A 27572-nucleotide genomic window follows, 5' to 3' on the forward strand; every position below is an offset into this window, starting at 1 on the left:
AGCAGCAGCAGCAGAGAGCAGAAGAGAGCAGGCAAGTGTTCATAAACTTCTGGTGTACTTACAAACTTTACAATCCATCGTTTTATGAGTACATAACCTATTTGTACTACTTGTAGACGTTTGGTATCATTTCGGGCATTATTAGTGGGGTAACTTACAAGATACAAACGTGGGTCCATTAGCCCCTGCGCTAAGCTATTCAGCTGATAACGCTACTCTACGCTAACTCCCAATGTTAGACCCAGGTGAAAAAAGCTTCTGGGGGGGTGTTTGGCTCGAGGTCATGGTGCAAAGGACCCTAGGGTGAATTACTCCGAACCATCACTTTCAGATACAGTATTAGGGGACCACTAAGGTCTATATAAAAGAGACTTCAGATACAGTATTAGGGGACCACTAAGGCCTATATAAAAGAGACTTCAGATACAGTATTAGGGGACCACTAAGGTCTATATAAAAGAGACTTCAGATACAGTATTAGGGGACCACTAAGGTCTATATAAAAGAGACTTCAGATACAGTATTAGGGGACCACTAAGGTCTATATAAAAGAGACTTCAGATACAGTATTAGGGGACCACTAAGGTCTATATAAAAGAGACTTCAGATACAGTATTAGCGGACCACTAAGGCCTATATAAAAGCATCCAAAGAGCACCATGTCATGGGACCTTTAATATGTATTTGTGTCTAAATGACATATAAACATCTTTTCCTATTCTATTTTGCCTGGAAACGCATCCAACACGCTTGCGTGTTGCATGAAAAATAGGCGTCGTTCCTATTTCTAGCATGCATGTGCTGCGTCGAAATGCGTGCGAGACGTGCGTCACGTCAGTGGTGCAGCGCCCTAACCTGAACGGTTTAAAATGGATGACGCGCCACGCAGCTGACACGCTCACGCCAAGCAGCCAGTGTGTAAAAAAAAAATGGTTTTCACTTTAAGCGTTATTATAACTTGTTGTTTTTGATAATTTTACATAGTTTTCTATTGTATCTTCTTCTATTAAGTTCATAATTATATATTAGAAATTTGAGATCAAGGGCTGTAGCTTCTGTCAGCACACACACACACACACACACAACACAGAAAAAGGAAAGAAATAATAGTTTACCATTAACATGAACATGTCCTATATGGGATTTGAATGTCTGTATTGTAGTTTGCAGAAGAGACATCAGGCAGGTTCGACAGAAGGGCGGGGGAAGAGATCATTTAGCTGAGAGCAGTATGTGGGTGTGGCTGAATTCCATGACTTGGCTTTGTTTTTCTAGGTAGTTAAGGAAAAACAAAGGAATAATGTTCCAAAAATGCCAGGCAAGGTGATCCAGAAAAGGGTCAATATTGGGAAGGAACGTGATATTCAAATAACATCACTCATAGAAATACAATACAGTCCACTGGTGGAAGAAAGCTGTTCAGACAAACAGTGAGTCACAGTAATAAAATGCCATTCTCCTGAAATCTTTATCACATCATCTGATCCATACTTTGGTATTTCCTGGCTCGTGAGACTTTATAATGAAAGACAGCGTTGCTCACTTCCCGCTCCCCCGGTCTCAGAACTGAAATATCAATGGCCTCTCAGTCATTTCCTACACCGACATTTGATGGAGATTGAAGGAAAAGCACTTTGCTAAACTCAGGTGATACAGTCTGTATTTATGCAAGGGATTTAGCTGAAGGCAAACCCACCTCATCTCAGCTATCCCACATTTTGAACTCCTAGAATACAGTTGATGTTTTGGCTGATAACCTCAGTTCAGATTATACATCTATAGAGCCAATAACTCTAAAATAATGTAAGCTATAAGGTGATGGTCCTTCATGATTTTCATTGCCCCTGGCAACAAGTTTTATAATTATGCATCAAAATTAAATTAAATTTACCCCCCAGATTCATTGGTTGTTCTCGTGAGCAAAAGAATAAAATAATGTTTTCACACACAACAGGTATTAAATCAGCCACTGTATTAACAGACATTCATGGCTCCCAGAGGATGCGTGCTAATATTTTTGGTGATCCCCTGACTTTCCCTCGAGCCAGGTCCACATTTCCCTTTGTGCAACACTTTGGTTCAAGACCACACCTGCCAAACTGATGACATGCCCATCAGCCTCCGCTGTAGAGATTTCTGGTTTCACCACTCTGGACAAGGCTAAACCGGTTAGATTTTATGCTAACTGGTTGAACCTGGCAAATTTGTATTACAAGCAGTGTTTGGCAGCAGTGGTGTAGTCTAATGTATTGTAGTGGGTATACTGTACTGTATATACATATATTAGCCTATATATATGGGCCAGAATCTGTCTGGGGGGGGGGGCATATCATAGTGGGGGGTCTGGGTGTCCTCCTCCAGGGTTATTTTGAGCGTCAAAGACTTCATCACCTGCATTCGGATACACTTTTATGCACCAATTTACGGTGAAAATTATTTAGCCTATGCGAAGAAGAAAAACACATAACAATTCAAAATATATCAAAAATATAATAGAAAGTATGTTGTTGCATGTCATTGGGCATTTTTAAGTGGGTATATGGAAATCCTGGAGCTTTCTTAGTGGGTATACTGCGTATACCTGTGTATCACGTAGACTACACCACTGTTTGGAGGTAACTGGCTAAATTGAACTGAACTACTGAATCAAATAGCTTTTCAATAGCTTAACGTGAGCATTTCTGAAGCTCAAACACAACAGAGCTGTCTGCTGCACTCTGAAATAAAGCTGCTGAGGATCACTGACGCCCCCGCCAAACACTGACGTGTATGTCGTGTACATGGATGTATAAAAGAAATAGCTCCCGGTGTAGTAAACTATTTTTGCCATGTTGCTGTAGCTAAGCTTGCTAAATGTATTCTCTGATCTCGCTTGGTACTGAGTGAGTTCCAATACTTTGTGGCTCTGATAGTACGTGTCCATATGGGCGTTGTTTTCTGGTCGCCACGCTTCCCAGTAGTGCACGCTAGCGGGCTCGCCACCAGTTTCTGTTCACTGACAACTGAAACGCAAAGAAAACAGTCACCACCCTCCTATGACCGCGATGGCTGCAGGTGATTGGACGAATGCGTCACGTGGGGCTGGCTGCTCCCGGATTTCAAAATCGGGCATAATGGCGGCTCGTTTGGAATACGATCTCATATTGTACTAAAATAGTTCACCGAAACATGTTTCTAAAAACATGTTAAGCAAGAAATAGGCCGTGCAGCTGCTGAATCTGTCTTCATTTCAGATCAACAAAGGTCAGTTTAAAAGCTTTCCGTCAGCTTTTGAGAGGCGACGAGCCCAGCCGGCCGCTCCTCATTTGCATAAAGTTGGCTGGATTCAACTTTATGCAAATGAGGAGCAGGCGACTCGATACCCCGCTTCTCTAAAGTCCCTGTGACGCTACCAGAATGCATTGCACGGCTGCTCCCATAGCAATGAATGGGAAGCGGGGAAATGACGGCGACAATGGACACACACCTTAAGGGCCTCTTTACAGTCGCCATTCCAGACCTGTCATGCGCCAATGTGACGTCAAAATGACGTAGATCTCGCTGGCGCGCCAGGATTTTAAAGATTATTTTTTGGGGGCTTTTCCCTTTATTTCAAAGTGGATAGATATGAAAGGGGATGAGAGATGGGGGATTTTTTTCAGCGGCGCACGACAAAGCAGAAACAGGAAGCATTAACGAGATGGAGAGCAACGTGATGCCAGGACTCTCAGAGTGACTGCAAGTCTCTCTGGTAAACTCACTGGGTTAAGATCAGTTCTTTTATGGTGAATGAAAGGCTCGATCTGACAAAGTAGGTCATCCAATCGTTACGCAGACATTCTGAAGTATTCTAAGTGCTTCTCTTCTTCTCTTCGCTATTGTTGACCTCTTTCTTCTTCTTCTAGTCCGTGAAAATAGCAAAGTCGGTAGCCTTTCCTCAGTTGCGACACCTCTGTTCAGGAGAAGACTGCAACTAGAGTCGCGACCACCACGCGCCAGTATAAACAGTTACGGCGCTCCCATGACGTCACACTGGCGCGCGACAGGACGGGAACGGCGAGTATACCGGACGTTTAACAGAGAAGACTGCCAAACTCAGTAGATCTGTGCTGTACTGCACAGTCACCTCTGTTGGTCGTCCTAGTTCTCCTCCCATTGTCTGAGCGCAGTGATACAAACTCATTTAATGGAGGAGCGGCCAGATCATTGATTACTTTATAGACTAGAGTAACATCAGCACCAAACACAAGACCGCCAAAGGTCATGAGGTTATGTCAAGTTTTCACCACTGTAACATAATTATGTTAACATAATTATGTTACAGTGGTGATAACCTGATGGCTTTTTGTCCAATGCCTTGAGCGTCTGTTTCTAAAGTGTTTGCAGTGGAGCATGTGCTGTTTTTCAAGCTTGTGACCAGCTTGTGATACGGTATGATATGTGTGAAAGAATTATTAAGTGCATAGAAAGTTTTGCTACATGTAAGGGGAGCTGGTTTCTAATATATCTAAAGTTAAATTAAATGTGACTACTTTAACACACCTGTTTCACATGTTTCTTAAAGTTGTGAGTCAAGTTATTCACAACTATTTAAAATGTGACACAGTCTGGATCCTTTCCCCCTCAACAATGATATCTGGCTGTCTTCCATTTTTTCTATTATAAAAATAAATACAGGCAGTTTTACTGATGTTAAGACTCAAGACTCTAAGAGCCAGTCAGAAATTTAAGCCAGGGCCGATATTCGGCTTATCCCTTGTCAGGACAGCTGTGTTAACTGTTAATGACAAATGGCTTGCAGACTACATTCCTATTAAAACTAATGACAGGTCTATAAATGAACCCTTAGCCCCAACTGTTCTGTAAAAACCACTGTGGTTGGTTTGAAATATTTAACAGTAACAATAAAATAGTTCTTACTATACCAACACCAACTGTGTTATAATGTTGCTGTGTATGGTCGACTTGAGAACGTGTTTGTAGAGCTTTTAAGTGGCTCATAAGTGTAATTTACTGTGACTATCTGAAGTTTGAAGCTGTGATTGAAGTGAATTTAAATATCAGTGGAACATCAGCCTCCTCCCTCTTAATCCATTCTAGCTTTTCCTCCAGCTCTGGTCGCTCCCTGTTCGCCTTCAGGCTGAGTGTAAATCTCAGTCCTCCTCCACCTCTTTCTCAGCTCTGGCGGCTCCTCCTCCTCCTCCTCCTCCTCCTGCTGTCATTGCTCTGAGTGGAGCCCAGCCCCCTTTACTGTTGTCAGCTGGAGCTCTCACACACTCACACACAAGCGCTCAGGCCGTCCAGCAGGCGAGGAAACACAGGTATCATGACCCTGCTCCAGGACAACCTCCACTCTGAATCCTCCAACAACAGACGCCTTGTCCACCACTGAGACGTCAAGGCTACCTCTTGAAAAACACCATGAGGAATCTCTGAGGAAGTGTTTTATTTTCTTTTTTCAACCTCGCCACATTTGAATTGTCCTCAAACCTCAGGGATTGTAACAGGAACATGAGTGTGAAGAGGAAAAAGGCCGGGCTGGTCATCAGCTGGCAGAAGTCATTCTCCATCCTGGCTCCTTGGAGGAAAGGTACAGTCACCTTCTGTCTTCTCCCATGTCTGTCCATGGCATTATGAGTGGCTTAATCTTCCCCACCAGCTTGTGTCTCCAGTGAGATGAGATCAGGGCTTTAAATTGACAACCGGCAATAACTTTGGCGGGTAACATTGTAAAGTTACTTGCCACTTTGGCAGGTGATGAATGAAGCAAATAACTCTGTCTTGGCAATGTAATCTTTATCTGGTAACACTGCTTGTAGTACTAATCCTACATTTCCCATCAACCCTATGTTGTGATCGCGTGATGCGTGCGTGATTGATTACGAGCTACGCTGAACCTGAGTATACTTTAATGTACTGTATATCTGCCATCAATCCAAATAAAAACAATTTCAAGAAACATGGATGCTTAAATGTATTCATAGTCTGGTTTATTTTCCTTGGAAAATATTTGACCAGTGGAAAATCTGATTGGCTAGTAAAATAATTAAATCTACTAGCCATGTTGGCTGGATAAGATGCAGCAGTAACTTGAGTCGCAGGGTTTCCATCTGATCTCTCTCTGATGAGGGAATTTGTTGAAATGGAGGGATGATTCACACTCTGAGGGCCTCCGGGCTGCTGACTTTTTAATGGAGCAGAAGTGTGAAACTCTTTGAGAACTGCCTCAGCTGTGGCTCTACAGGGACACTTTGATGTGAAGCAAATCTGTGGATGTTTAAATAAAAAAAAAACAGCTGCATCATATGACTCAGTCGTTTTTTATAAGAGTGTAATTGGATTACCAGACAGGATTTTTCTTTCTAAAGGGCAATAAAGATTCAGGAGGAACTTTTAAGACTTAATTCTTCATCTTTTCTGGCCGCTTATCATAGAACTTTTAATTTCACTTAAACTAGTGCTTTTAATTAAAAAACTGAGAGCTGTAAGTGTGTCTGGTTCTGGTTGCCCCAACAAAACAGAGAACTCATGTAGGCCTATCCCCCCCCCCCCTCCCCTTCCATGTGTCTACTGTAACGGGAGAACAAAATAGAACAGCAGCTTTCAAAGGACAATTCATACAATGCAATCTGGGTCTTTACTTATTGCGAGGTAATTGCTGTACTAATCCTTATGTCTGCAAGACAAAAACAGCCAGGGAAGTTAGGTTACTGTAACTTCATTACAGCAGCCATAAATATAAAGCAAATAATAGATAGTTATAACTGTGAAATGTGATAATATGTTCTCTAATATATATTTGTCTGATTGTGTGATTCATCATTACATAAATACTTTTTTAGATTTTAAAGTTGCATTAATTGTTTTGGGCACTTGGAGGCAGAAGGTAATGATCCCTCCTCGTTGCTCGCTCCTCGGGGCAGAAATAAGAGCTTTGAGCAGGGTCAGCCCTATGTTGCGAAAGCCCAATGGTCCCACAGCCCTATGATCCCACATTTCTAAGATTTTTTTAAAATTAGGCCCTATTTTCCCACATTTCTAAGATTATGTTAGGGTTAGGGTTACATTCCATCTGTAGTCCATTGCTACTGGATAATAGGTTGGGTGTAATTGGCTACCAAATTGGGAGAAAGGGGGATCAAATCTGATACAAATTTATGAAAAAGGAAATGTGGCAACATAGGGCCTAATTTTGGAAAAATATCATAGAAATGTGGCAACATAGGGCCTAATTTTGGAAAAAAATCTTAGAAATGTGGGAACATAGGGCCTAATTTTCAGTGAAAAAAAGATTCTTAGAAATGTGGGAACATAGGGCTGTGGCAACATAGACACGCTCCCTATTGCGCCTTCACCGATGAGGGACAGAACAACTTCCGGTTCAGATGAGGACCGAGGAGTCGAGGAGCTATAAAAAATAAGTGACATGAGATGCACCCCAGATAGTGAATGAAATTAACCGCGGAGAATTCAAACACTAATACAAAATGGCGAATTTCTGTGATAGGGAAACATTTGCTGTCTGTAAAATCAAAACAATTAGCCAAGAGAGGCTAAAAACTTTGTTAAACTGAAGGTTTGGTGATAATTTTCTGTGGGTTTATCATTGCGATCAAAACCTTTCACATAACCTACATGTACAGTAATCATATGATTCACGGTGAACATAGAAATATTCCAGCTTTAAAGCTGCATAGGTCCTTTTGTTACTGGGGCTGTGGACTGTAAAACCAAAAACAACGAACTAAAAGATTGTTAAAAAGCTCCAAAGAGATGAGGAGAACAGCACAGTTGAGGATTTTCTCTGGTTTCTTCACTACAAGTGACCCCTTACACACACTAAATATAAATATACTAATAAGTGGAGCTTTAATGGGTGTAAATTCTATATAATTGACGAGTGTTGCTATGACATATTCAACAGTATGTTAAGCAGTGTTCATCTGTGTTGAGCGTGTGAAATCTCTCCATATGTGACGCTCCGAGACAAAATCCAAACCAACACTACACTGCGAGTTCTCATACTCATCCCTGATCCCTTTGCTATACTTGACATCATGTTGCTCTGCATTCCATGTGCGAGCCTCGTTCAGATATCACTGTCAGCTGATTTACAGTAGGAGCCTCCATACCTGCCGAGCAGCAAATCCTCTGGCTGTTTAGTTGTGGGAGGGATGATAAAGACCATTTTAAATGGAGGGGCCAGGCTGGGGAATGTACTGAAGAACAAATACTTTGTTACTGTACTTAAGTACATTTTTCACATATCTGTACTTTACTTAAGTAGAATCAATAGTGCATACTTTTGACTTTTACTTTGTTACATTTTGCAGCAATTATCTATACTTTCTACTCCACTACATTTATACAACGTTCCGCTTCCAAGCCGGCTCCGGTGCTCGAGAGCCCGGGCGCAGCGCCGCTGACCCTCGGTAATACAGCCTCCGGTAAAAGTGAAAATGTTTGTTTTTCATTATTCCCGTTTTGAAATCATAGTTGCCATCTATTTCTCTCGACAGCGTTGTTTACTTCTCCGCCAGGCTGCGTAAGGGCGCTGACACACTAACCCGATAATCGGCCGTTGGACAGTCTGGCGAGGTCGGTGACTCGAGTCTGTTCGGTGTGTTCCGTGCCGTCATCCGTCTGAGGGTCTGTCGGCCTTCATTTTGGCCGACCTGACATGTTCAGTCGGAGGCAGGGCAGTCGGGACTCACCCGGAAATGGCGAGCGGATGAGCCTCTCAAAATCTGACGAAAATCTTCTAAGCTGACCTTTGTCGATATGAAATGAAGACAGATTCAGCAACTGCACGGCCTATTTCTCTCTTCAAATGTTTTCAGAAACATGTTTCGGTGAACTATTTTAGTACAATATGAGATTGGATTCTGAATGAGACGCCATGACAGTCTGGCTTTGAATTTCCGGAGAAAACAAACTCACGTGACGCGTTCGTCCAATCAGCTGCCGGTTTTCATTTCTTGGGCAACAATACAGACAAAGAGTATAGAAGTACCCTTTGATACAGAGTAGCGCCGCCTGCTGCTATGGAGACGTATTAGGTACGCTCAAGTCGGTGTCACCTCAGTGTGTTTTGAGGCAGTTTTTGGGATCTCGGGGACCCGACTGATCAGTCCGACTGCCTTTTCTAATTTAAAATGGTAATATGCAAATAAGATTAAGAGAATAACTTGTTATGCAAGTACTTAAAATCAGGTACTTTTTACTTTTACTTAAGTAGGGTTGTCAGTGTGGTACTTCTACTTTGGTTATTTGTACTTTTACTTAAGTACTGAGATTCAGTACACCACTGCAACGTACAAGTCATCTGAGACTCCGACAACCATCTCAGCGCTTCCCAGGAGGTGCACAGGAAGTGTCATGTCCTTATATGGGAATTTGCGGGGCGTTTTCTTATGCTAATTAGGAACAACTGGCACGCGCTTTCAATTACGAAGACGTGGGATTCATCAATCCTAAGAACACAGGTGCGAACAATTCTGCTGTTTAAGAACACATCATGAATCCGACGTAGACTTTTCTTAGGGACTTTCTTAAGAACATATTTAAGAGAAAATTTAGGAAGATATTGTTGAATGAGGCCCTATTTTCCTGTTTTTGTGTCTAAGTGACCGATGAGAACAACAATCTTTGACATTGGTCCAGTATTAAGTGAGATCGCTGCAGTCGGCAGCGGAGAAACAAGCTACAATGTAAGTTAATAGGACAATTGTCCAGCTTGTATTTACCTTCACTAAAGTGCTTGTTTTACCGCTGACAGGCTCAGATTAATATTCTAAGTGTCTGACAACATTATGGAAAGGATCCCTTCAGAGATACTCTTTAAGAGCCTTCTGTTTAACCAGAAACAGCTAGCACTAAACCCACCAGACTCCATTTAAAAAAATAATACTTTCAGTGTGTATAGAGCCAACATATTTTCACATGTAAATTGCTAAATTATGTGTTAATTTCAACCAAAACTAGAGTTGTGATGGTTGGAAAAGTGGAAAGACGACTCAAAACGGCTTTTCATAGTTTTATTTTGTTTCTGTCGACTTTGAATGAAGTGTATTTTACGATGCAAAAATTACTGATTATTTACATGGAGTCTGGTGGCTTTAGCGAACGCATTGCGCTCCAAGACAAAAACGAAACCAACACTACACTGAGAGTTCTCATTCTCATCCCTGATCCCTTTTCTAAAACCATGTGCGAGCCTCGTTCAGATATCACTGTCAGCTTATTTACAGTACGAGCCTCCACACCTGCCGAGCAGCAAATCCTCTGGCCGTTTAGTTGTGGGAGGGATGATAAATCTGCTCATTGTTGTGGCTGTGAGGGAGCCCCTACGCTCTGCTTGACAGCAGTCACATTGTTGCCATGTTACTCAGAGTAGGAAGAAGTGGGCCATTGTTAAGATAACACTTACATTGTGTACAGTGTCACTGTTTAGGTTCAGGAGGGAGCGGGAGGTTGTCTGGGGAGCTGAAGCCGTATGAAATAACACTATTTTTCTCCAAACTGTCTCAACATCACTGGTTGAAATCTGATGTTCTTTCATGAGACTGCAAAAAAGTGTGGAAAGAAACCAGAAACGTTTAAATAAATGACCATCCACAAAACTGTCCTCTCTTATCACCATTTGGTGACAAGTACCTGAAAAATTCAATGCCGAGTCAGATTCATTCTTTAAAAGACAGGATTACAAAGTAGAGAGGAGGTTGTCAGACATTATTCAGAGTTTAGGAATTTCAGTTGCTGAGGTTAGTAAAGTAGTAAATATGGTATGTGTGACACATGTACTAAGAAGAGTAGGGTTGATAGACTCTCCAAGGAGGTAGTTAATGGTATTTGTTGTCCAGCAGCACTTTGAAGGGCTTCAAATACAAATTATTTCGTATTATTTGATTAGTTGAAGTACATGATTAACACAAGATTATGATTATTTTCTTGGCAGCTAAACAAAATATATATTTATATACAGATACAGATACAGCTTTGCATTACACCCCTTGTGTAGAGGTGTATTAGACAGCAGATGTTACAGATTAGCAGTTAAAAGATTACATTAGAACAGTTGTATCAAACTCAACTTCACTAAGAGCCACACTGGAAAATAAGAATCATATTAAGGGCCGGACATGTAAAGTTTATTGACATGCTTTTATTTCAGCGAAAAAGTCAAACATCTGACTGTATTACTGCATGTCCCCTATAGCCTTGTTCCACTCAAAAAGTCAGCAAAAAAGTTCCTTAGCCATCATAGAGTTTAGCAAATCAAAAGCAGGCGACCACACAGGCGACTCACAGCAACCTGTTTCACAGCCTGCATATGAAAACACACCAGTTCTGTGGAAGAGTCTCAAAGTCGACAAATCTGCCAAATTCTTCTCTGAGTGTCGCGTATTTGCAGTTTGAAAATCAGATTCGGGTCTTTTTGGTTTGGCGCTCAGCTAGGCGGGAAGGGGCCGGATTCGGCCCACGGACCTTTAGTTTGACACCTGTGCATTAGAAGATGACATAGGAAGCGAGCTTGAATGAATATCATGGATATGGGGCAAAGCAACTGTTTCAATGACATATCTCACACCCTGCAGTGTTTTGTGGGAATTGTAGAAAATATCTTTTCTTCTTCACAATGAGTACCTTTTGTTTAGGTTTTCTTTAATAAAAAACTAAAAACAGGACTTAACTTTGAATATCACACCACTGATTCTGACCGTTTTTTATGCTTGGCTGATAAAGCATGTGGAACTGCTGGATAGGTTTCCCTCTGTCTCTCTGTACCCTTAAACCTTTGCAGTCTTGAATATTTTTTTTTACACTTAAGTGCATTAAACTGAACTAGTAAGAGCTCTAGAGTTTCAGAAAATGTCCCCAAACATGTTTAAGGTGCTTACCTTAAAGGGTTCTGGGTGTATACGAGCCTTGCTAAATGTCTTATTGAAAAAACTATGAACTATGAAATTGGCTGCATAAACCCGTATGTCCTGTATTTTTCGAGGTATGGGAAGTGTAACTTTAAACTTTCAGAGGTACTAAGCTGAAGGAGATTTGACTAGAATTACAGTGCTCCTGCACATTCTTGCCTTATCTTAATGGTTTCTGGCCCCCCCGTTAACTTTGATAAAGAGAGGGAGCCTGGGTATCATCCCTAAGGTTGATGACGCCACGGCCAACAGAGCAGTGGAAAACAGAGCAGGCATCGCCGCTTTGCCTCGTGTTGAGAGGCGAGTCCAGAGATGTACTGGTTCTTCTGGGTTTAGAGGATGGTACCATGGGATCGTTTTGGGGGCTGCAGTGATCGTCACAAATCTGCTTGTTCAAGCTCCTTATAGGGCACGTGAAAATAATTGTGCTTTGGACTCAGGGCTTAGTCATTACCAGTGGTGTTATAGTCTGAAATGTTATTTCAAAGATAAAACTACATTTAACACGCTACCTCGATTCATTTCATTTAGAGTTGCATTTTCCTAACAGGGTTCATTTGACAGGTATTGACTAGGGATCGACCGATACTGGTTTTTCAAGGCCAGTATTAGTAGTTAAAGTAGTCTTGCTTTGCCAGACACTCCTCCAAAGCGCGCTGAAGGAGGGCCTGGCTATTCCACACAGCATTCGGGGATGGGAGGAAAACATGCTCTAGTTTAATGGCATTTCTTTAAACCAATCAGAATCGTCTTGGGCGGTGCTAAACTCTGCACAGAGCCGCTGCAAAATAGTCGTGCGAGAGAAAACTCAGATTGGACAGATAGTCCAGCTTGCTGTTTTAATTTACCCTGCAGAGATCTGAGGAGCAGTTAACCATAGTCCTCACAAATCCACCAAATGTATAATCCCAACACAAAGAAAGCAGAAGGAAACAAAAAATCCATGCATACGGCGGAATGTTACAAACTCCAACACAAAACTTTGTTTAAATGATTCAAGCAATTATTTATACATCGGTCAGAGCCGATAATCGGTCTATCCCTAGTATTGACTTTATCTATGAAAAAACTGTATTTGTCAGCAGAATTCTTACTCTTTTTTCAAACAGAACGCAAAGTGATTTTTGCTCCTCCACTCAAACCTGTTTTTGTCCTATCAGATCAGCGGTCAGTCTTGAACACTGACCACCCAGAGTGCTAACAGGGGGCTGACATACCCATAACCCACCTGGGCTGTAAAAATAACCTTCTTGTCACAGCCTGTTCATGACCTCCTGCGTTCAGGATCTCAGAGGCCCGAGGGCTTACACCTGCCTGCATGCAGTGCCTCAAAAAGCCTCCCAAAATCTTAGGATACCTCCCGAAAATCTATCTTCTGCATTAAAGGGCAGCCAGACGACACAGACCTGCTGCAGAAGGTGAAGCCTTAGTTTTATCCTCAATGTTATCCCTTGAACATACTCTACTTCAAGGGGTAACAGAACTGAGTTTGTAGTAAAATAGTTTGTGATGTAATCCAGACCCCTCTACTTTAAAGAAATACATGTAGTTCCAGTAGGTAACTCCCGCTCAAACCACAAATTGTTATTTTTACGTTTGTTTGTATTTCATCGGGAAAGGGAAGTTTGGGGTCCCCTGCTGGAGCTGCTCCCCCCGTGACCCGACCCAGGATAAGCGGACGAAGATGGATGGATGGATGGATGGATGTTTGTATTTAACCAGTGAGATACAGTGTGGTAATTAGTGAGACTTAGGAGTGTTGGGAGGTGTATGTTTTTTTCACTTTGGACAGAGACAGGGTAGCTGTCTCCCCTGCTTCCAGTCTTTATGCTAAACTAATGGTACTTACCCACTGCTAGTACCAGCTCTACTCGGCTCGGCTCGACCACGGTGCCCCGTCCTCCATTTTCCATTGCAGATTTAGTACCGCCTCATGCGTGAGGTGAGAGTGGCTGGTCGTCATAGCGACGGCGCAGGAAACTGCCGTGACTTAACGCGACACACACACACAGAACGTGGAAGGTGCGTTGGTTTTGATTCTCAGTACGTGGCTGTTTGCCAGATGAAAAATGTTGTTTCTAAAGAAGCTTGAGGCAGCATATTAAACATATATTAAGCATATCCTAAACTATTTAAAAATTCTTGTTCAGGACACCCCCCCCCGTCTGTCGCTAGCAATGATGACGCAGTGATTAGTGACGGTTCTCTTCGACCAATCAGGATCCTGCAGGTTTTCACGTCACCTTTTGGTATCTCCTCAGCTCGCTTGGAACCTCGACAGAGGCGATACTACATAAAGTACCTGTTGGCAGGTACCAGGGACTTTTTATCATAATGGGAAACCAAAAAAGGCGAGTAGAGTCGAGGCGAGTCGAGCAGGTACCCTGTAATGGAAAAACGCCAAAAGCTAACCTTGTCCTTACTCCTGCTCAATATTTAACACACAGATATGATCTTCTTATGTTTCCCAAAATGTTGAACGAATTCCTTTAAGATCATGGAATACTTTGATGCACAATAAGTAAAAAGGGCATGGGCTGTCTGCTTGGAAGTAAAAAGTGTGCCCGATCTACTTAGGATTCATTTGAGGTAATTAATTAAGTAATTTAAATGACTGACTTGTGGTGTTTTGGAGCCATCATCTAGTGGTCAGTCTGAGGCACCTCCACAGTGGTTTCGCCCCTCAGATGTGATGAATGTCAGTTGATAATTGATGGAATGTGTACGTAATGTTGTATTTCATTAAGATTTCTTCACATAGATGTGGTTCTCCACTTCTTATGTCCTCTTGCAGTAAACTTCTCTTCGGACTTCTCTATTGTTTACCCTCGGGCGTGTAGCTGGATTTGTGCAAAATCAAAAGAATCAAAACTGATGCAGCAGAAAGACATCGTCTTTTTTATTCAACACATTTTTCTTCCTTGACAAAACCTGGCGCCTCCAATACTCACAATGCACCTCAACCGCTAACAGTTTGGGAGGAGATTTGAGTACGTTCTGCTAGGGTCCTCTGGTATATAGCCTCAAGCAGAGATGAGGCTGGGCTGCAGAAGTCTGTTTTTTGACTCCCAACACCCGCTGGCCTCTGCTAACCCCTGGATTCAGGCTGTGTTTTTCCCTCCAGCCTTCCAAGCAGCTCAGAGCTTTGTTCTCATGGTGTCCATCAGAGAGGGCAACAGGGCAATCCACTTATTCTAATTTAGCACCTTAAGTCCTAAAAAACTCTGACTTTGTAATGGGACTCACTTGAATGACAATGCTAGCACTGCGGTGGAATGTGAAATGAATATGATGGGAAATGGCTGAAGGACATTTCGAAAAAGAGGCTTTAGGATGAGTCTGGGGTGGGGCAAGGGGAGGTGGACTGTCTCTAATTATGTGTTGTGGATTTTAGTCAAGCGCAGAGACTGGAAATAGGCTGAGTCAGCCCGTGTTGACAATTACAGGACAGAATATCTGTTTGTGGTGTTTGGGAGGGATGAGAACAGCTGGTTCAGGCCAACACCTGTCAGCCTGATAGTGGTTGTGTACGGGAGGATTGTATCACAATAGCAAGTAAGTAGGATTACACAGCTGAATTGGCTGGATGACTTCAGTGTGTAATTAAAGTCTTATTTTCTGTTGGTAATTCACAGAAACAGACAGGCACTGACAAAATAGATAAGAAAACAAAAAGAGAGTGAGAATGGAGGTGGCAAGTTAAGTGAAAACCAATGTCTAATGTTCAGAGAAACAATCTGTTGTTATTCTGCTTGTGCTAGAATTAAATTTTTTTAAATAGCTTCCGCTTTGCTTCGGGCCGAACAAGGCCCCTAAGCTGTGATATAATCACAACATATCACGGAATAAAGTGAGCTATTTATGTCATATAATGTCACCAATTATGGCCATATTAAAGTTATAGTCATTTACAATTTAAATATATATTTTTTTCAATAAATAATCATGTTCACAATAGGCCCTCCTTGGCCGGCATACCGAGGCAGTTGCTATGAAACGCAGCGCTGGTAACGTTAGCCTACACTAGCAGCTAGCACAGGCCATTTCTTTTGCTTAATGCTGAAGAAAGGCACAAAATAACACAAACTAAGTAACCGATCGAGGCAGCGATAGAACAGCAACTTCTGCAAGGTAAAATTTACAGTTTAGGTCAAGAGTCCGGTGGCTTTGAAGGAAGAATAGATAAAGAAAGGGCTGTCTGATGGCAATGTAAAGCAGTAAAAAAAATTTGAATATTGTGCACACTTAAAGGGCTACTTTGCTGCTCTGCTATCAGTTTGTTAGTCTCACATTTTCCTCAGACGAGGAGCGATACTTATTGTGCAAAGGAATAAGACGTCATGGTTGTTCTAAAACATAAAGAGAAGAGGGTGGTGAACCAATCAGATTGTTTGATTTGAGCTACATGTTTTATAGAAGTTGTGTAATTAATTTCAGTGCTTTAAACATTCTCATTTGATGTTTGATTTTTTAAATTTCCACATTAGTGTTCAGTCGCTGAAAATAGATCAGCTTAAGCCAGTATTTGAGAAAAGAATGACTTAGACACAGAGACATCACAGAAGACTCCTACAGAGCTGCAGCTAATACAGTCCAGTCCCCATGAATTTATTTTCACAATGGACCATTCTGCACCTCATGATTTATGTCCAATGCCAATGTTCAGTGTCAATGCAGGAAGCAGTGTGCCCTTTACTGTATGTAGTGAAGCAAGTGTGTGGAAGTCAGGGTGGTGAATGTAGCACGTCCAACTTTCATGCAGAACACCACAGTACGAGTTCTAACATAGATCTGCGATTCTTCTTCTTTTTAACCACGCTGTTGGTTTCCTCGCATTATAATGTCAGTCCACCGGTCGGTTGGTCACCACTTTGGTTAAGACTGAAATATGTCAACACCTGAAATATGTCAACCACTATTCAGTGGATTGCCATGACATCTGCCTCTAACATTCTTTCTGACTTTGGTAACCCTCTGACTTTTCATCTAGCAACATGAGATTGACTTTTGGGGTTTTGAGTAAAATGTCTCTACAAGTGTTGGATAGATTGTCATGAAATTTGGCAAATTTGAATGTGTCCAATACTTTGGTTTATGACCACATAGCTGTATAACTGATATTCCCATCAAACTCAGCTAATTGCTGTTAACTTTAAAATGTTAAGTTAGTAAACTGAGCAATGCAAATGAGTCAGTATTGAATAGAATATAATTTTTAATATGAAGTAAAGAGAGAGACTGGTTGCTTTTAACTAACTCCTACTAACTGTACTGTTTCCTGTTGTGAAATAAAGTCCTAAATAAAGATTAAGTTTGATAGAAACAAAAACATCCTATCTGTTTCATATCTGGCTGAGACATGATATAGCAGCTGATCTACATTCTCTTTACATTCTCTATATTCTTCTTTTTAGTATTTCTCCAACACCTGCTTTAGATCTATTTATACTTTTGTTGACGTACATTATGAAGATTCCAGGCTGCCTTGCGAGTCACTGTTTGATTTCTTTGGTACAGGGGAGTCCAGGTTAAATGTTATAAACTGAAACTTCAGGGGGATACGAAAGCACAATGAGTACTATTCCTTAACAACAACCCAATAAAAATCATCAAAACCTTTTTATTTTCTAAAACTGGGTGTGTATGACAGTCTTACAGTCAGATGTCTGGGTCTATAGACGTTGACACAAAGGCTGACACCTGAATGCAACAGCTGTACATATTCTAGCAGGGTAATTGCACAGTTTACCTTCTTGTAAGTACACGTTCAACTGACTCTTACAGCTGTAGGAAAGATAAAAAGCTGGTAAAAAGCATAATCAGGTTGTATTTAAAGTACGGTAATTTCTGGGAGACAGCGTTGTTTGGAAGGATAAGCAACACATATCTAACAAAAAGTAAGTAAACAGTGAGGCTGTGGATGAAGATCATCAGTTTCTGGTCACTTAAGTGCTGTTTGAATTTTGCCCCCGGTTTCAGCATATTGGTGAAGGTGGTTGGGGCAGTATTAATCAACTTTATTGGCTACCCATCTACCTACCAACCAAACAAACAAACAACCAACCAACAAGGTACATCCATCCATCCATCCAAGCACAGTGGCCGAGCAGGGTACTTCGAGCACAACATTAGGTAACCTGGAAACCAGCCAAACACAGCCTAGAGGCTGTCATGGAGAACAACATTCAAGGCCACACACCTCATGTCAATGAGTGGATAACAGTGAACACAGACCTGAGCTAGGTTTGGACGGACTCAGGACAGAGGAACAGCAGAGAAAAGGCTGGGGGAAGTAAGTGATCTGATCTATTCCTATGGGGCAGAAAGGTTGGAAAGGCAGCAATAAATGAAAGAACGTATGTGGTCTGGACAGTGGCTACCTCCTTTTCACACCTACATGGATGGCATGACTACTCTGACCTCAACCATGCCACGTACCAACCGTCTGCTGGGAAAGCTTCATGCCAACATAACCTGGGCACGGATGAAGTTCGAACCCAGCAAATCAAGGAGCGAATCCATCATCAGAGGACTCGCAGACCAGAGATTCTACATCGATGAAACAGCCATCCCGATGTTGTCAGAGCTGCCAGTCAAGAGCTTAGGGTGGTGTTACAAGGCTTTTGAGATCAAGGTCTTAGGAAAATCAATACAAGTGTTGATATTAAAGGGTAATAAAATACAGATAAAGAGTGCAAAGAATTTCCTCCTCCTGTGATTTTATAAGGCTAATGACTGAAATAAAGGTCAATGACGTCATCAGCGACTAGTCAACGTTGACTTGACTTTAATCACATCAGAGTCATGCAACCCCTACTATAGGCAAGACCTGCTTCCTGGCAGGTTTAAACTGTGGTGCATACATCAAGAAGTGGCTTTGACTCCCGCATTGCCTCAGCAGTAATGGCTTGTATAAGAACGGTGCTCTGTGTCTAGGCTCACTGAAGAGTAAAAATGCACCGAAGTGAGGCTAGACATGACCCTGAAGACACTATGATCCCAGCAGCTGCTCCCAGACTGGCAACTGGGAGGAAGTGGCAACACAGCAAGCAAAATCTTCTCTCAGGCATGGAGACATCGTAGGACAGGAGCAGCAGGGAAGAGGTAGTTTTAGACTCCGGAAAAGTCAACCCACATGGCACGAGGCAACATCCACCCAGAGAAGAAAGCTAGTGGTAGCTGATGTCCAGCAGCAAGAAGAGGCAGAGAGAAGCACAAAGGCGGTCTCACAGTCCAAACTGGAGCACCGTAAGCTCACTTGGAAAGATCTTTGGGAGAGATGGAGATGAAAGGAAGCTGAATAAGTGTTATCGTCAGAGCCAGCTACGATGTTTTCCTACACCCAAGTAGCGTAACCAAAACTCGTTTGGAGAAGATCCATGATGTCCTCTATGTCAAACCCCAGTAACATTAAAGCACATACGCAATAGAAGCAAAACCAGTCTGTCCCAAGGCCGCTACACCTGGAGGCAAAACCAGGTCCTGGGACAACTCGCGATTACCCCGGAAGGAAGGACACCACCAATGCCCTATATCCCCCAATACCCAGATTCTCAAACACCACCCCCTTTGTAAGTGTGGGACCATTTTAAGTATATTAGGTACAGTAAGTATTTGCTATTACATTTTATCTTAAATAGTAAGATATTGCCGCATTACTTCTTGAAAGAATCCAGGTTGATTTGTTGACTTAAAGGCCTTGAGCATAATTACATATAGTGTAGATTACTATGAAAATACCAATCTTAGTAAAGCTGTTTTTACTATCGATGCCTTCCCATCAGTCCATGGCAGTCACTGTACCACATGTTATCAATGCTTCTCCATGACCTTCTTACAGTAATTCCTCTATCTGCAGGCTGTGTGTGAACCACAGCAGCTCTCCTGACACAACTGACTGTCTGACTGATACTGTCTGATACAGCCAATTAGGAGTTATCAGGAACTGCTGCAGGAGACACTGGACAAGGGTGTTAAGCCTTGCTATCTCCCCTCGGGGTTTACAGTCCTGTCAAAATGTTTAAATGAAGTCTTCACTTTGATAGTACAGTCAAACCTTGGGAGACACCATCTTTAGTTAACTTCACTCATATTGTATATTGGTGGTAGTGGCAGTTGTACTCAAATTTCTTGCACCTGCTATCTTTTAGTTTGCTTCTTGCCATACATACTGTACCTGTAAATCAAAAAGTAAAAATTCACTTAAAAGAATTGGTCACCTGCCAAAAACGTAAGAAAGCACCTGAAATACAAATTAGAGGTAGAAACGACAAACACTGGTTTTCAACACAAATGTGTTCATCTGATCTTGGAAGGTTATTGATAACTTACAGGCCTATGGTATATTACTAGAACCACTTTGTGGTTAACTGTTGAAATAACAGTAACGTTCCCTAGATGACTTTCCAATTGTCTGTAGTAAGCTACTTAGCTCTAAGGACAGTAGGAACATTGTTCATTTAAGAGACATATACGTACCATCGCCAAATTTCACTCACTGCAAAACATTCTGCATCTCTTTTGTGGAGCAGTTTAAACTCCAGCAGAGGAGCTTCATATTAAATTGCATGGTGCAACAAAGATATACTACTCAATTTGAGAGCTCAAAACAATCTGGTAACCATATATTGCCAGATATTTTAGTGGCTATATTTAACTTTTTGTGTTGATTCTAGCAGCAGATTTGGACAAAAGGGCTAGTTTTTTTTACCACACCTGCTGTCATAAAGATCTTTTCTTTACGGCGCTGTGTTGCCCACTGTAGATTACTGAGTTAGCATTACAGGGGGATCATGTAGTTGAGATTAATGTTTTGCTCAGACAGAAAATCATTAATTTACAATAAGAGAGCCTATATAACAAATCTCCTGCTACCTTTTACCTGGCTGGACACCCTAACACAGGCTTTTCCAGTGTTACAACGAAATCTGTGACTCATAATGTGTGACTGTAGCGGCGTCTACCTGCCCTAAATCCTTTGGTGACTTTGCGAGAAAAATCGGAACGGATGATCTGACACTTATCTGGGAAAACTGTTGTTCTGCTGAGCAGCTCTGCCTCTGAGAAACATCTGTAGAAATAAGTGTGAAGCAGGAGAGCTCTGGAGAAAACAGCAGCAAGAATCTAAGATAAAGTTTTTTTTTATGAACAGATAATGCCATGGATTCTCTATGCCTCTACCAGCTGGAAGCATTTTACATTTCATGTAAAATGTTGTTTGTATTGCTAATCCTTTTACATCACACTTTGGCTTTGAGCGGCTTCAGAGGTATTGCTCAGGAGACAGTAAACACTGATCTAGGCTACCATAAACACACAATGGGCCTCACTCAAAAGAGTGATGTCATTGGGAAAAACAATAAGCGCCAGCGGTGACCTGCCGAAGCGACAAAAGAAAGAAATAGCTCTATGCATTCTTCTATTTTCCCCAGCATTCGGCCAAAACAGGAAATTAGTTTTCTAGTCTACACAGAAGACAATTTGTTTCGGGAGTAAACAGCTCGAGTTCAGCAAATTGTGCTTGTAGCATAAGAGGCTTATGGCAGACTCCAACATCAAGAGTTCACAGTGTCCATAAAGAAAATAAATTGGTAAACTTTCTTTTAAAATAAACGTTAGGCTTTAGAGTTTTGAAATCACACTGAAACTTTATAATAAGCAAAGGAAATATACACAGGGCATCATCACAGCCTTGATGAGGCCACGGTGTGATTCAGTTAGAGCGTCGAGAGAGTAAACAGTGGAAATTTAATTTCCTCCAAAAGGCCATGTTAAATTCTTTCGAAAATCTAATAACTTCAGCTGGACCTAAATTTGTGTATGCTGCTTAAAATGGAATTCTGACCTGAGTGCAAGCCTATGTTTGTATGTGCTGAAAAAAAAGGATATTTTGGGGAATAAAATATGCGACATAATCCAGCAATTAACTATCAGATCTAATGATTGAAAACATATTATAACAATTGCTGGCTTTTCAGTAATTGCTCTAAATGTCTAACTGGCAGTCTTGTATAAAGTACTTGAAAGCAATACTTGAGTAAAAGTAAAAGTATCTTAGCAGAAAATTACTTTGGTAGAAGTTGAAAGTCCAGTGTGTAACGTGTTTAGTTCTTCATTACCAAAATCGGTGTTGCCCATTCACAAACTTATCGTTTTTCATGAATATTTAACACCACCATCAATTCCAAGTATTCCTATTGGCTTGAAATGTTAAATTGGCATTCTCGTGAACTGGGGTAGATGCTCCATATTCATGCTCCATCTTGAAATACGTTAGCCGGTAAGGGACATACAGGACATACTGCTCTATTCTCTGTCACATGATTAACTCACAGGTGCTGCTAATGCTGCTAACGGGTATCGTAGCTTCCCGGCCTCGGCAAGTTTGAAGAAAGAAACATGGAGGACCACACGGATTCAAAATCCAAATTTCAGGAACAGGAGTCTTCTTCTTCACCCAGAAAAAGAAAAAGGAGATTGAAAAGATCAAGAGACCGGCTTTTTGAAGCGTGAAGGCTACCGTAGCTGTAATACCTACTTTGAACTGCGTGGCGCGAGAGAGATGATTGCAATATGTGGTCGAAATTCCCACACACTGGACCTTTAAAGTCACCTTTTAGAATATTACTTAAGTAAAAGTCTTAAAGTATCTGATATTTACTGTACTTAAGTATCAAAAGTAATTTTCTGATATTAAATGTACTTAATTGTTAGAAGTAAAAGTAAATAAAACCTTTGATTCTGAACTTTATTGTGGCGTCCCATAGTAAAGCATTATATTCAAGGTTTCCACATCCTTCTTCAACATCAAATTCAAACGATGACAGAATTTATATTTTTTTGTGATAAAGAATGTGGCTTTAGAAAGTGGTGCGCTGTGACGTCGCAGACTGCCGTCCGCTGTATACAGCGTAGACATAGTAGACGTACACATGAATAGCTCAAAATGCGTACAGATAAGTGAGAAAGTGGCGTGTATGTTTATGCAAAGTCATGATATCACGTTGCATATTAGGCATTTGGATGAATAACCGATGCTATTGTTTTTCTTACTTGTTGTGGTCATTTGTAATTCTCTCCATACATAAGCACTGTGTAAAAACAGGGGAAGGGCAAGGGACATTTTTTATTAAATGGCTAAGCTCTGTTTTTGTGTTGAACCACAGTAGGAAACACAGATCTCTTTTAACATAGGAAAAGACCTGGTTCAGAGCTGTTAGCAACTGATATTGCACAACCAAACACCAGAGGCCTACTATCAGTGTTTGGGCAGAGCTGCCTCTATTCATCAACAGGGTTATGAAAACAGTGGTCATTTTCTAGGAACTGTGCGTGTTGCTGTTTTCTGGAGTGATTGAAGATGCTTTCTGAGAAAAATCTGAATCTGTGAACAACCTGGATTTTCTCTTTTCATTGATTTGATGTACTTGTAATTTCGTCAAAAGCAAGGCAAGGCAAGCCACATTACAGCAACAGGGCAATTCAAATCCATTTACAAATAACATTAAAAAGCAGTTGAAAACTATATAAAACATTTTTTTTTAATTCAATTTTAAAAAATATAAAAAAAATATAAAATACGAGATTTTAGGATGCTAGTGTGGTACAATGTATAATACGTCGTTGCTCTATACACGTAATCAACCCGCAATCCTTGCCATTCCCAGAATGGCCGGTCCCACTGGACTTACTTTTTAATTATCTTTATATGCTTACATAGACTGTCATACAGTTCCAATTTTCAACAATGTAACTTCTGTAACATTTAAAAATATAAAAAATAGATAAAATATGAGAATAACAGTTGCAGTGCATTATAAGAAATGAACAATTATTTAAAGGTACACTGTGTAGGAATTTCTCTCACCTTTCAAATGAATAGCACTCTCTAGCGCCTCGCTTTTTTAAATGCGTGTTGCGACTACGGTAGCCGTTATGTACCAAGAAGCTATGACAACATGTCTTCCAATTTTGACTTTTTTGGCGACGAGGATTCCTTCTCCTGTGGCTCGGCATAAGTAGGATCCTCCATTATGAACTAAAGGGAAGTGCAAGCTTTCAAATTTGCCGGGGCGGTGACAAGCACCTCTCACTGATCTCCTTCTCCGTTTCAGCTGGTTTCAGTCACGTGACGCTGGCTCTGAACAAAAACGCGTTGTGGATTAGCTAGACAGGTCGGCTAGTGCTTTATGTCCCTCTCAGCCATTATAGTCTTTCAAAATGACGGAATGACATGGACTCCTCCTTGGACTTGCCCGTCAAATGTATATCCAGATAAGAAATTCTTCAAGTCAGATCATTGGCAGAGGTCATTTTTCACCAATGAGGACATATTTATGAATGGTTTTAGCTAATAAAATACTTAAAACACTACACAGTGTACCTTTAAAGAAAGCAAATATTGCGTTGTTTCGTATTAATCCAATTTAAAGATATTTCCCATTTCGAGATTATCAGTTGTGCCAAATTAAAATCAAAGTTGAAAACCATCCGATCAGTTACAATCAGCTAACATCCTGTTTCTAACTGATTACTGATTGTGAATCATTCATCATTCAGTGGAGGCCTCCACCCTTCAAAATCACAACATCCCCTCTGGATCATCTAAACCACACAGCAAGGAGTGATTGTCCAAACACACATATGTACACTGCATTCACTTTTGCGTTGGCTTTGATGTGCCTATTAACCAAAACGCCACATGCTTCCACTCCACGTTCACTACACATTCAAATTCTCACAACATGCTTTGGAAAAAAAATCCTGTCCAAGGACTCCCTCCTCCAGAGTTCCCCTCTGAGAGGATAAAAGCGTCGGATTTACCACTTCAAAGAACTTTTAATCTCATATTTGCCTCAGCAAGATCTCCAATTCACCCTGCAGGAAGTCACCCAACCTCCATTATTGTTGAGGTGTAATATAGAACTCTGGAATTATGTTCTTCCAAAATGGTGCTCAGCTGCAGTTTTATTTCAAGCATTTGACTAAACAAATAGAACAACCCCTAAACTTAATCCGGGCCCCTGCATATTCGTGGGGAACAAGGGAATCCCTTTTACCTTTTCTCTCACAATTCCAAGGTTAGAAGGTAGGAAAAAAATGTCCATTTGATTGACATAGAATCATATCAAATTGCCCACAGTGAGAAAGAGGAGAGGACACATATGGCTGCCCTCTGTAATGGTCTTAACTGGAGCTTCAGATCAAAGCTGGACAGGTAGAGTACACTGACACATTGTATGGGTCCTGTGGTATTTGAGTTAAAGAATGTAGGATTACGCATCCAGTCATATTACTATAGATAGATATAAAGTTAACTTTTTTGTTAGTGAATATGGTCCATTGATGGTAAAAAGACTGGATCCAATCCAGAATTAGCCAAGTGATGTTGACAGAATGGTTGAAATACCTGCACTTCTAGTCTTTCATTTTGGTCTTAAAATGCCCTGAAAATGAATTAGAGTTGTACATCAGCCAGGTATTATTTAATCTGGCTATTGTTGAAATACCTTAGGTCAAGCCAATCCACTACTGGCAGCCATAAACTACACTTTGGCTTAACCTCAAGTATTTCAAGGTCTTTTGTTTCCTTTGAGGCATGTCAGAGACCGTTTCAGACTGTGTGAAAACATTTCAAACTGGCGGCCCAGGTATTCAGCTGGGGGACACTGTTCCCCCATGAAAAACAACATCATCAGTCATTTCAGCAAAGGCCCAATAATTCAGGAAACAAAGACCTCCAGATGCCCGTAAGGGTCTACAAAACATGGGACTTTGACACATGAGAATGCTGTTTGTTTTCATGTTTTACACCGACAGTCAACATTGGGAATTTTTTAGACTCTGACCACAATTGTTTCCAAATCTTAACCAAATACGTACAATTTATTTATAGAGTGCTAATCCCAAAAAATAAATGAAATAAAAAAAATGCTTTAAATAAAAAATACATGATGAAACATTAAAAACAAAATACACAAAAAATTTCAAAGTAATACATAAAAAATAAAATGCAGACAGGTCAACCAAAAGCCTGCTCACAAAGGTAGTTCTTCAACTAATAAAGAGTCAACAACTCCGAACCTTGTTTAAGTAGTTATTTCAACCTAAACCAGGATCTTTCCCATACCAGGTCATTTTGGGCATAAACCTAACCAAACCTTAACCATTGCTATGTCAAATGAGAAGACAATTTAACAGTGATATGTGAGTTTCAAAGGCAATGCCGTCTTGCCAATAAAGGCATCAGATCAAAAAACACTTCACTTCAGCAATTACAGACAACATATTATTGAGGGACTTGTTGAGAGAATAAATCTATATTTCTTGATCTGTTTAACAGGAAAAGGAGACAGAGATACAGTACTGGACAGCGAGGTTGTCCTGACCAAAATGAAGCTCTTCAGCAACTTCCAGGAGAGGTTCCTGATGGCCGAAGACGACGCGTCCACCATCTCTACCGTGTCTGTTACGGAGCAGGACATTTCGGACCCCACCAAAGCCTCTGAGGTGAATTCCCATCTCGATGACAAGTCCAGACAGCCTCGGATGGAGTCCGACTCCGACTACCTGTCTGCCATTTTCTTACACTCTCAGCTGCCGAGGTTGTACAAGTTTGAGTCGGAGGACTCAGGAGTGGAGCTGACAAGTGGAGCTAACTCTCCGTCCACCCCGACAGGCTCTGAGCAGAGCTTCATGGTCCACAGTCGAGAGTCCTCCTGCAACACCTGCAACCTAAACTCTGACCCTACCACTCTCCCTGATAAACTAGTCACATATGCACAGACCTCAGAGATTAAACAGGCAGAGGACTCAGTAGATAATAGTCCGGCCACAGCAGTGGATACTCAGGATAATGTGTTCGTGCACTCAGAGGAACTCAGTTCAGCTGCGAGAGTGGAACTGCACATAGATGAGGACGTGGATAGAGACCAGTGTAGGGCTTCAGGAATCAGCCCTGAAAGACATGAGGAGATGATGTCTGGACAGCTCAAGGAGAACAGTGCTGTAAGTGAAAGGACCTGCTTAGAGGATACGAGGCCTGGGAAGCAAACCTCAACAGGAGCCTGCGATGACGTGACGGCCACTGACTTTCAGCCAGAGCCTATAAGGAGGAGTGCCACCAGTGACAGCCTGAGGGAGTACATGGATGAATGCTGCAGACTTAGTGAGGTAAGAAGAACATTATGTCCAAACGGCTACTGATATCCATACATATTCTGCACTTTATATGGGTGCAGGCTAATAAAGGCAGCCCAAATGTTCTTCTCCCAAGCCACATCCTCCAGCTCTTCTTTGGAGACCTTCCTTCCTTGTTCCCAGGCCAGACGGGATAGGCTATATAGCCCCTCCAGCAATTTCTGGGTCCACCCCGGGGTCTCCTTCTAGTCTAGACATGTTTACTCCAAAAATGTTATACTTTAAACATTTTTAAATCCAAAGTCACACATGAGGTTTTAAATGTACGTGTAGCAGATTGTCACCTGTCTTCACTTCAGTGTTCATCCAACCCAAATAGCCGATGCACAAACTGTACAGATGTTATCTGTAGCTAGCTAGCAACATAGGTAACAACCATGTGCGTGCAGAGTATAGTCTGACCAATAGGGTTGTTTACTCGACATAACAGCATCGACTAAGAGAGTAAAAAAATCTGATAATGCA

At 41.4% G+C, this 27572-nt stretch overlaps 1 protein-coding gene across 1 annotated transcript in view; it reads left to right on the top strand.

Annotated features, from left to right (window-relative positions):
- Nucleotides 1–5228: 5228 nt before the first annotated feature.
- Nucleotides 5229–27572, top strand: part of si:ch211-250c4.3 (uncharacterized protein LOC100535981 homolog) — a 58422-nt gene continuing 36078 nt past the window's right edge. The window contains exons 1-2 of the mRNA XM_039784385.1: nt 5229–5569; nt 26251–27080. Coding sequence (XP_039640319.1) covers nt 5491–5569; nt 26251–27080 — 909 coding nt within the window. The 5' untranslated portion in view covers nt 5229–5490. The remainder of the gene's footprint in view (nt 5570–26250; nt 27081–27572) is intronic.

Source organism: Perca fluviatilis, chromosome 19 (assembly GCF_010015445.1).
Source record: "Perca fluviatilis chromosome 19, GENO_Pfluv_1.0, whole genome shotgun sequence".
Lineage (NCBI taxonomy): Eukaryota > Metazoa > Chordata > Actinopteri > Perciformes > Percidae > Perca > Perca fluviatilis.